General features: G+C 44.1%; 1 protein-coding gene across 2 annotated transcripts; it reads right to left on the bottom strand.

Moving 5' to 3' along the window:
* Nucleotides 1-1,257: 1,257 nt before the first annotated feature.
* On the bottom strand, nucleotides 1,258-8,596 carry enpp5 (ectonucleotide pyrophosphatase/phosphodiesterase 5). 2 transcript variants are annotated; one of them, XR_009770349.1, is made up of 5 exons: nucleotides 8,357-8,596; nucleotides 6,348-7,210; nucleotides 5,730-5,906; nucleotides 4,528-5,043; nucleotides 1,258-3,460 (listed from the first exon to the last, which is right to left on the bottom strand). XR_009770349.1 is itself a non-coding variant. In XM_061705056.1 (4 exons), exons 2-4 carry the CDS (start codon nucleotides 7,195-7,197, stop codon nucleotides 4,631-4,633), a joined length of 1,440 nt encoding a protein of 479 aa, XP_061561040.1. In that variant the 5' UTR covers nucleotides 7,198-7,210; nucleotides 8,357-8,596; the 3' UTR covers nucleotides 4,301-4,630. The 2 variants fall into 2 exon arrangements, 1 of the variants encoding a protein (XP_061561040.1); XM_061705056.1 differs by lacking the exon at nucleotides 1,258-3,460 and having other exon boundaries at nucleotides 4,301-5,043.
* Nucleotides 8,597-11,565: the final 2,969 nt, after the last annotated feature.

Raw genomic sequence — 11,565 nt, 5'->3', positions numbered from 1 at the left:
GCTTATCCGAGGTCGGGTCGCGGGGGCAGTAGCTTTACCAGGGAAGCCCAGATTTCCCTCTCCCCAGCCACTTCATCCAGCTCTTCCGGGGGGGATCCCGAGGCGTTCCCAGGCCAGCCGAAGGACGTAGTCTCTCCAGCGTGTCCTGGGTCGTCCCCGGGGTCTCCTCCCGGTGGGACGTGCCCGGAACACCTCACCGGGGAGGCGTCCGGGAGGCATCCGAATCAGATGCCCCAGCCACCTCATCTGGCTCCTCTCAATGCGGAGGAGCAGCGGCTCTACTCTGAGATCCTCCCGGATGACCGAGCTTCTCACCCTATCTTTAAGGGAGAGCCCGGACACCCTGCGGAGGAAACTCATTTCGGGCGCTTGTATCCGGGATCTCGTTCTTTCGGTCACGACCCACAGCTCGTGACCACAGGTGAGGGTAGGAACGAAGATCGACCGGTAAATTGAGAGCTTCGCCTTTCGGCTTAGCTCCTTCTTTACCACAACGGACCGATACAAACTCCGCATCACTGCAGACGCTGCACCGATCCGCCTGTCGATCTCCCGTTCCATTCTTCCCTCACTCGTGAACAAGACCCCAAGATACTTGAACTCCTCCACTTGGGGCAGGATCTCATCCCCGACCACGCCACCCTTTTCCGACTGAGGACCATGGTCTCAGATTTGGAGGTGCTGATTCTCATCCCAGCCGCTTCACACTCGGCTGCGAACTGCTCCAGTGAGAGTTGGAGCTCACGGCTTGATGAAGCCAACAGAACCACATCATCAGCAAAAAGCAGAGATGCAATACTGAGGCCACCAAACCGGACCCCCTCTACGCCTTGGCTGCGCCTAGAAATTCTGTCCATAAAAGTTATGAACAGAATCGGCGACAAAGGGCAGCCTTGGCGGAGTCCAACCCTCACCGGGAACGAGTCCGACTTACTGCCGGATATGCGGACCAAACTCTGACTCCGGTCGTACAGGGACCGAACAGCATCTTCCCCCACCATCGGAGCCAACTCACCACCAGGTGGTGATCAGTTGACAGCTCCGACCCTCTCTTCACCCGAGTGTCCGAGACATGCGGCCGCAAGTCCGATGACACGACCACAAAGTCGATCATCGAACTGCGACCTAGGGTGTCCTGGTGCCAAGTGCACGTGTGGACACCCTTATGCTTGAACATGGTGTTCGTTATGGACAATCCAAGACGAGCACAGACGTCCAATAACAGAACACCGCTCGGGTTCTGATCGGGGGGGTAAATTGTCTTTGAATGCATTTTATTTTTTGAAAATATTTAATGAATAAATAATATAATCTCATAGTCCTTCAATGAGTAGAAACTCAAAGCAACTTTAAAACTCCTTTTAACTCAGAAGGCATTTTAATCCTGTTAACATGGCAAATACAGTTCATTTCTTGACCAAGTTTGTTACATTTCACAAATGCAACTCATCTGGCAATCATTCTTTGAACAAATCATTTGTGTGTGTGCGTGTGTGTTCATTCATCTGTCAACAAGACACTTTTTCTTTCAATCTGAAAATGTATCATAGAAATTTAAAAACAATACATCACAGTGTCATTTGTGGGGTGCTCAGCTACCTTGTTAGCGCAACAATAATCTGAAAGCCATAAAGACAAGAAAAATACAAATTTCAGTAAATCGCTAACACTTTTGTGACTACGCTGATTTAAAAGCTTTTTGGCGAGAGGCACCTAACTTCTTTTTTTGTTTGTTTTTGTTTAATACTACAACATGAAGTGCAAAGTATATACTGTAACCTACTGATCCCTGTCGGTCATGTAGTGCAAATCGCAGGAACAGTTCTAGCCCAAAGCAAAGAGGATAAAAACTTCCAGAGAGAGAAAATACTCACGATGGCAAAACTGCACTTCACATTCCACCCACATAGATATCTCAAAGGACAGATCACACGCAAAGACTGTACGACACATAGCGATGCTGAATGGAATGATTGACAGGTAGGAGCGCTCGCCGGCTGACATTCAAACAAAGGAGGACATGGAAAGCCGTTGGAGCATTTATCCCACATCCTTGATATCCTTCTTCACATCCACATAGTAGTAGTGCACGCCTTGTCCCCAGTAGTAAGACAACTCATACTAGTAAGTAGGGCTGTGCAAAAAAAAAAAGAACATCAGTCGACCACAAACATTGTTTGAGGCAAAGGTTTCTGCCTCGAGGCAATATAAAATATTCGCAAAAGCATATTTGTGCCGCTCAGACCCAATCTGCACTGACAGAAACGATTTGGCCACTGTCCATGGTTAGCGCACGGACATTTGTTGCAGACGGACGTCCTGTTTGGCCAGTGAAAAACATTGCCAAAAATGACAAAGCAGCATCTATAAGTGATTTTTAAGACACTATTAGATGTGTAATGTACATATAACATGTCTAAGTGAGCTTATGGTAGTTAGCGTTTTTTGTTTGTTTTTTTTTTACCTAAAATAATCATCGCTAGGGTGCTAATGCTAATCGCAAATGCTAAATCGTTTAGCAAAGGCTGAATCTGAAGAGAGTCAAATTCTGTAGAGAGTTTATACCATATACTCAGTACCAACATACAATTTAAGGATAGAAGTCCAGCCCTCATAAATGAGAATAAAATGCATGCTAGTCGTAAAACCCCAAAATATTTTTGAAAATGACAATTGCTCGATGAAATATTTATAGGATAATTGATTCTAAAAAGATTTGGTAGTGACAGCCCTACTAGTAAGACAGCTACGTTGCTGGTGAAGCAAAACGGTCCACTAGTTCACAAATGCATACGACATTATCATCTAGCACTTCACTAGTAGTTGTAGTTTATTTTTTTTCCAACTAACCAGGTAAGGCAGTTGAGAACAGTTTCAGTAATATTGCAAGCATTTTTTTTTCTTACCAATCCCCCTTTTAAAATAAACTGAATAATAGTTGAACAAATTTTTTTTTACTCGGGTTCTGATTTCAAAACTAGCTATCAATCAATTCATTGTGTATATGTAATATTGTGAGACGATCATACATTTATAAGGGTTCACAGTCATAACGGCCCTTTAAAAGAAACCATAACTACGAGGTGGCCCGTGACAAAAATTAGTTTGGCGCCCCAAACTTGTACATGGACCTTACGCTAGATATCAAATAAATGTTCAAACGGCTTTCCATAGGAAGAAAATATCTTTCCTGGGCTCTTTGCCACACCTCACACTATTTTTGTGAGAAATTGTCTCAAAGTCTTTGCCTTGTTTCAGAATCCGGCCCTCAGGCGCATCATTATGATAGCGATATTTTTCATATTACTATTAAAAAAACAACAACACTGGGAAACACTAAGAGTTGCAAGTATACTCCTTTTTTTTTTTTTTTAAGCATTTTGCACAAAAGCGCTAACTTTTTAGGCTTTAAAACACTTGCCTTTTTCCACAGAGATCCCACAAAATGGCCGCATCAGAGCTGTAACAGAAGATCGGGCTTTTATCCACGCAGCACAAAACAATAGCGGGACATTGAAGCAACTGTTTCACAACAACACGGCATCCCGCAGTCAATTAATTAGATGACTTTGAGGCTATCATCTGGTAATGTACAAATTTGCTTTCACCACAACAGGGTGGGAGAAGAGAGTGTCAGATGTTAAATTTTACACCCCTGTCCCCGGCATCGCAGAATACAATTCCGCTTTAATACTACCTCACAAGGCAGAACATTTTCAAATTTTTCTTCCAATTCATCCTCCCATTGGGTGCCATTTATACAGAATAACAGAAAAAGAAGATCGAAAAATCCCATGTTTGCAGGCTGTGTAAAAGGGGCTGCTGCTGTTTTGTCAACAAATGGACACATTTTGTCTTGTTTTCCACTGAGCAAAGGTGGCACGAGATAACAAAAGCTTCACATTGGGCTTGGATGTCAAACATAGGTAGTAGTATGAAGACAATGTGATGACGTTAGAGGGTTCATAATTAAGGTTGCAAAATTCTGGGGATTTTCAAAGTTGGGAATTTCTGGGAATTAACAGGAATAAACCAGGAATTGAATACATTGAAGGTTGGCTCTTAAAAGGGAACTGGAATATAGTTGTGGAAAATATATTTTAGCATAGTCCTGACCAAAACAACCAGATTTCATGGTTTTTGTTACAAGCCATCGCTTGGTCGATTATTATAATTGTTTTTTTTTTTTTTTTTTGTTCCTCCCCTTTGTGCAGCGAGCCTAAATAGGAGGTACGAGCAAGCTTTCGAGCCACCGCCGCTCAAGTGAAGAAAAATGGAGCAATTAGGGTACTGTAATGCCCTCACACGTGGGCAAGGAGAGCTGTCTATTTTTCATGGATGAATCCTTGAATACGATACTTTTTACGATACAGTTTGGAATATCCCCAAAATTCCATATCTTAGCTTCCTATGGAAATTTAGCGATACTTTACAGACATTTTCTGGGAATTTTCCACCCATTTTGAACCCTGTTCACAGCCAAAGTAAAGCCACGCAAAGCTTCACAGAAAGATTTTAAAGTCCTACCACCAGAAGTTGAGCCTCCACACTAGGACCAGCTTCCCCACCTGCTCCTGATTGGACCTCCTCCAGGTGGGGGTACAAGTCCAGCATTTCTGCTTGCTTCCGGCTACAGGTGCAAGTCCTCTTGCAGTAAAGGCTGCGACATCTCCCTACTGGTGTGTTTGAGCGACGGCAGCTGCTTGAGCGTCACCTGCCGCACGAACACCACCAGGAAGCCCACAACCAGCATCGCCCCCAGGAGGAAGCCAACCACCGCGGGGAAGTGGGAGGCCCCCGCCGGCCCCGGGGGGGTGGGGACGCCGGGCGGGGACGCCGTGGGCTCCGGGTGCAGCAGGTCCCGGATATTCGAGAGGGAGCCGTTGTTGGGCAGAGGCGGGACAGCCAGGATGTGGCACATGAGAGGGTACAGGTCCACAGAGCGCATGGTGGGCTTCACATAGTTCCGGCGGAAGGCCGGGCCGCGGGCCAGGAAGACGGGCTGCATGCTGCGCAGAGTGTTGTCGTAGCCGTGATTTCCCACTGAGGAGAGACCGCAACTGAATAAATACAGAGCAACAGATCTGGATGCTAACGTATTATACGCCACAGTCTCCACTTGGCTGTTGTGCCCTGGTTTAAAGAGAGTAGATTTGATGTTGTAACTTCAGAGGCTAGAAATTACACAAAAGAAACGCACATGCTAACGTGAGCTTAGCTCTGGGTGCTGCAGTGATATGCGACACAGTCCCCAATTTGTTGCAGTGCACGATTTTGAAGAGTTGTAGATTTGTCATTTTAAATTTTGAAGCTAAAAAGGACCAAAAAAAAAATCATCACACAATCTAATGTTAGCTTAGCTCTGGAATGCAATTGGAGAGTCTCCACTTGTCTGCAGTGCCCTGTTTTGACAGCGAGCCTCTTTCTCCTCTATTGTTGTTCTTGATTGTTGGCGCGATGAATGCAATGTGGCATGGTTTTCACAGTTTCACGCGGTATTATTCTGAAGCAGACTCTTTTCAATGTAAAGGTACTATGAAGGTAAGAGGAAGCTTTATTCCCACACACCCTCGTACTCCTGCTTTTTCTTTAATTTCATCAAGTGGGATTCAGTTCAAAGTAAAAATGAATAAATAAATAAATAGCACAGCTCCAGTAGGACTAATAATAGAAGAGACGGACGGGAAAAGCTGCGCACAAAAGTCTTTGTACGAGGCGTAGAGACGTACTCATGAGCGGCGTGCTCCTGTTCTGCACGATGGTCCATCCCTCCCGAGCCTCCACCAGGATGGGCATGATCCTTGCATTATGGCGGTAGTGGAGGCGTTCGGGGATGGCGTCCTTCCGGTAGACCGCCATGTAGGGGTTGGCGTCGGCCAACTTGTCGTACACCTCGTCCAGCTTCCCTGCAAGACGTGCCATTGGAGTTGGTTGTCAGTAACAATATGTCCAGTCGACATGGTCACTAGAGTTAGTCGGGAGTAACAACAGTACGCACAACTAACTAATGACTACTGACTGTGTTAACATCTTTAGTCACAACTACTGACCATCTCATCCATAAAATGATAAGCATATTTCCATGACAGGAACTTTACCCAAGGAACTAAGAACCTTTGGAGGACCATTATGCGTTATTAAGTTAGAGGAACTATTGTCGAAATCTAGTTCCAGGGTAATATATCAGGGCCAAAAGAAGACCCAAGTACATCTGAGAGCGCCAGGAATCTCTGGGGCGGGCTTGCAGCGCGGAAGATATCTACTTTAACTGTAACCATTTAGCAGGCTACCTGGAAGAAAAAAGTTCCTGGAACGTTAGGTGGAAAGGTGATTTTTGTAAGAGTTACCTTCTTTGGGCAGTATTCCCACCACGGGACTTTTGTCCACCCAGGTGTAGAGGTCTCTGCTCACGTACTCGTCTAGTTCGATGATCTTATGGGCGAAGAGCTGCGTCATGCCGTGGTCGCTGGTCACCACCAGGTTGACCCTCCCGTACAGGCCCGCCTTCTTCAGCTCATTGCGCAGGAAGCCGAGTTTCTCATCCACGTCGGCGATGACACCGTCCATCAGGGAGCTCTCTGGTCCGAAATCGTGCCCGCTCTCGTCAGGTTCCTCCCAGTACAGGACCCCGAAATCCACCGCCTCCTTGTCAGGAGCAGAAAACCATTCGACCAGGTGCTCCACCCGGGTCTCGAAGCGAACTGAGGCATTGTATGGGAGGTACCGAGTAGGGAACATTCCGTGGATCGTCACGTCTGAACCGGGCCACATAGCGGCGCCGCTACGCCCGCCGGACTTCTGTATGGTAACCCACAAGGGCTCCGCCTGCTCCCACCACTGGGACTCATAGATGCTGTCCGTCTCCATGGAGAAGGAGCGGTTGAGGACCGGGTCAAACATCTCGTTAGCGACGATGCCGTGCGTCTCGGCGTGGAGGCCCGTCACCAGGCTGTAATGGTTGGGTAAGGTCTTTGTGATGTAGGCGCTCTCCACCTGCTCCACCGTCACGCCTTCCTCCATCAGGATGTGGAAGTTTGGCGTGGGAACCCGGTTCACGTAGTCCCAGCGGAAGCCATCGAAGGACACCAGGAGCAGCTTGGGGCGCTCTCTCAAGTCCTGGAGGGAAACTAAAGGTGCCGTCAGGGTCCACAAGAGGGCCAGAGGGCCCAGACCTCCACGCAGAAGATGACCATGCATCGTGTGCCGAAAGCTGCGAACAGAAGACAAGCCTCTACTAGTCACCTGATTCAGTATCGAATATTAATGTGATCTGATTATTTAGTTGACTGACTAAAGTAGTCACCATGACACAGTATTACCCACGACTAACACGACAGAAAATGTCACCGTCACACATTGGTAAACATGACTAACTCTAGTGCCCATGTTGGTGGTTACTGACGACTAACACTACTGAACATGTCAATGTGATACATTGATGTTCATGATTAACTTTCCTGACCCTGGTAAAGTAATCTTCAATGTAATGGTCCATCTCAGAAACACATAAGGATTTTCTCCAAACATACGGTACTTGGGACTAACTCTACTGACCATGTTAACATGACACATTGCGACTCACGACTAATGCTACTGACCATGGCAACCTGACATGTTGCTCGTGACTAAAAATGTGGCATGATGCACCTTCGCATTACGCCTTTGTCATTGGTCATTAAATATGTTAATGTTTTATTGTTTTGTGGATTTATTATTAACAGTGGATAACTTCCTTATATACTTGACTATGAAAGTTAAGACTGCTAAAACGTTACTTAAAAGTGGACAACCTTTTTCTTTCATGCTTTAACCTCCATGCAAACTATCTAACTACTAGTAATGTGTAATACTCAAATTAGTTCATGCGATTGGGTTGCAAGCATGCGTTGCCTCTTAGTCGGAGAGCTCTGAGAGTAATAAGTTGAAGTGTAATTTAACAAGTTTAAAGCATTTAAACTGTGTGTGAGGGGTAAAACTATCAAAACAACGTTTTTCCTCTGTTCTCTCTCTTATGGGGTGGGCCTTGAACGAATGTCCGCGATAAACGGGGGGCGAGGGGGGCGGGGGTTCACTGGTATTAGTAAAACACGGTAGACGTGCAGATACTGTATGACATCAGGCATGCAGACGTGAGCGGTCAGTAAATAGGTGACAAACGTTATAACGCAACAATGCAAAAAGCACAACACACGAGATTAGCCGCATTCCGGGTCAAATTGGATCCGGACATTCTTGGCCCTTATGCGCCGTTTGTACGCTGCAACAACAACTGCGCATCGTCGACTAAACGGGGAGAGAGAGGGGGAAAAAACCATCGTTGAAATGACATCAAATAGCGTGTGACCGTTAGGCTTACCTCGCTATCTGATCGCTGCACTGTTAGCGTGAACGCGCCGAGATAAACAGCCCAACTCTGCTGACAGCCGGAAGGAAGTCCCGCCTATTTGCCAGCGGTCACATATTTATTTAGTACATTTACATTACATACATTTAACACGCGGCTCAGATGGTGACGTGACAACAGTACAGTCATGCAATTGAATGCATGATTGCCCTGCATGCTCGCATGGATGGAAGTGAATGAATGCGATATGTAATTTCCTCAGTGCGCCGTGATGGACAAGTGCGCTGCTCCAATGACGTCATATGGACTCAGGGCAAGGGAGGGGCGGGGCATGGAGCTTCAAACAGTATTAAAAATAGATTAGTTTATTTATACTTTTCAGGTAAAACACAATTGTGCCAAATGTGAACGTTAGGGAAATTAACAATAAAGCCCACACGAGGACAGAGTGAATGTTTTTCTATTTTAAATGTTCAAACCAATTTAACACGCTCGTGTTCGTCATTTAATTCCTAAAAAAGTCGATTCTAGAATAGCGGGAAGCCCAAAAGCTCAACCTGCACTGCTGTAGATGTCCACAAGATGTCAGTCAAGGCACTCTGACTGTATTGCAAACTATCAGTGGCAGCTGGTGGAGTAGACAGTACTGTGAAAACATATTTGACCCCTTCTATTTATTAACCATTTTTCCTTCAACAAAATTACTATTCTATTTAAACCTTCCTGGCGTGGAGTAATTGCCCCTCTTGTTAAATCGTGATTTAACTGTGGCTAATCCCATTTTTCGGAAAGCTGAGTTAATTTTCACTGACCACAAGAAGAAGAAGAATCACCTTTACTGTCATAAACATGCATGCATGCACACGAAATTTGTTCTCTGCATTTTACCCATCACAGTGAACACATACACAGACACAACCAACCAAGCCTGATTAGCTCCAGAGATGTTCAATCAAGACATCACTTAAATAGAAGCTGTCTGACAAAATAAAGTCAGCCAAAAGAGCTAAAAAAATTGCAACAAAATGCCATGATCCAAAGAGATTCAAGAACAGTTGAGAAATTAATTCATTGACATCGATCAGTCTGGGAAGTGCTACAAAGCCATTTCTAAAGCTTTACGACTCCAGTGAACCACGGTGAGAGCCATTAACCACAAATGGAGAAACCATGGAACAGTGGTGAAACTTCCGGGGAGTGGCCGGCCTGCAAAAATTACCCCAAGAGCACTGCGGAAACTCATGTAGGAGGTAACAAAGAAACCCAGGACAACATCTAAAGAATTGCAGGCCTTCATTTTTGGGCGACGTGTCTCGTGGTCTGACGAAACTAAATTAAATTGTCTGGCCATAATGAGCATTGTTACATGTGGATGAAAAAGAGGGAAGCTTGCAAGCCAAAGAACACCATCCCAACTTTGAAATACAGGGGTGCCAGCAACATGTGAAGTTGTTTTTGCTTCGGGATGGACTGGTGCACATCACAAAATAAATGGCATCATGATAAAAGAACATTATGTGGAAATACTGAAGCAACATCTCAAGATATCAGTCAAGAAGTGCAAGGTTGTTTACAAATGGGTCTTCCAAGTGGACGATGACCCGAAGGATACGGCCAAACTGGTTACAAAGTGGCTTAAGGATAACGCAGTCCGTTCAGTTTGACCCAAGTCATACAATTTAAAAGCAATGGTACCAAATCAAAAATGAAATTTATGTAAACTTCTGACTTGGAAGAATGTACTGACAATTGTCTAAAAAAAAAAAATCCTCATTATTCTGGTGTTTAGCAAATAGAAATAATGTTGGTAATTCTCATTGATCTAAAACAGGAAAAGTTTAGTTCTTTTTTTTTTTTTTTTCATGCCAGACAGTGAGGGGGGGAAAAGTGCATCTTTTTATATAGCGTATGTAAACTTCTGGCTTCAATTGTATATATATACTCAATGTAGAATACAAATATTGTTTTGTAATAATTTACGACACAAATACAATACATACAGTATTATAATAAATACAGTCTTGTTATATAGTTTAGCTAGCTTTAAACTCCACAGTACCGACCACGATACATCCTAATGCCCGATGTCACCGCCTGCATTTTTTGCCCCCAGTGATGAAAACAAAGGCAAATATCTGACACGAGTCCTGTTTTGCTTTTTCTTTGACATTTTTTTTCTTTTTGAACAGTTATTCCAAAAGAAGGAGCAGCCAGGTAAGAATGCAGTGAAGTGTTATTTGAAATGTTGCCTGTGCAATTTTCAAACGGAATTCTGGTTGAATGGACAGAATTTAAGTTTTTATCATAATGGCTACCGTTAATGCTCTTGTCATGTCCAAAATGTTCCACAAAGATTCAAAACAAAACGCAGACATTGTCTAGTAATAACATGAGATAGTGTTCTATACGTGCCAATTCTACACATTTCTATACAGGCTTGACGTATTACACGTGTGCTCTTCATTGTTTCATTCAGCTGACTGTGTGTTTTTCAACACGTGCACGCTTCATGACGAGGATTTTTTTGGGGGGTTTGTTTTGTTTGCAGAAAAAGCTCTTTTGTCATTTTTGTGGCTATCGCTACACACTTCTGCTCGTGTGATGTTACACACAAAGGCCATGCGATTAGGTTAAAAGGTTCTGGATGTTGTCAGGATGAACGCATGCAGTATATATACTACAAATGTATGTGTATTGATTATAAGCAATATGATACCTCACCTAGCAATATGATTATCTGGGGGCTCCGAGAGCCATTCTAATTTTAGGAAAAGGATGCAACGATCCAACGGTTATGATATACTATCCAAATGGGTGGGTTACTTATGATGAGCTTTTTATCCAAGTTCCACTGTGACTGTTTTTGATTGTTTTTCAATTACATGGCAGATGAAATCACTGCATTCGCAGGCTATTGCATGGCTCACAGCCCTTAGGTTCGTCACCCCTGATACTGTATATCTAGTTACTACTAGTGCGTCTAGGTTCAAAGGTTCTGGGTGTTATGATCAATTTACACTCATGTAATATATGTACTGAATGTATTTATAATATTATTAGATGATATATATATTTATAGAACCATGAAAAAGTATTTGTCCCTTATCTTTTTTTGTGTGTGCATAGTTTCCCCACTTTAAGATCATCAAACAAATGTAAATATCAGACACCTAAACCCAAGCAAACTTAAAATGCAGTTTTTAAATTGTGACTTTATTTAC

This window comes from Phycodurus eques, chromosome 18 (assembly GCF_024500275.1).
Source record: "Phycodurus eques isolate BA_2022a chromosome 18, UOR_Pequ_1.1, whole genome shotgun sequence".
NCBI lineage: Eukaryota > Metazoa > Chordata > Actinopteri > Syngnathiformes > Syngnathidae > Phycodurus > Phycodurus eques.
Note: the sequence above shows the minus strand (reverse complement) of the source record. Positions and strands in the feature narration are given on the sequence as shown.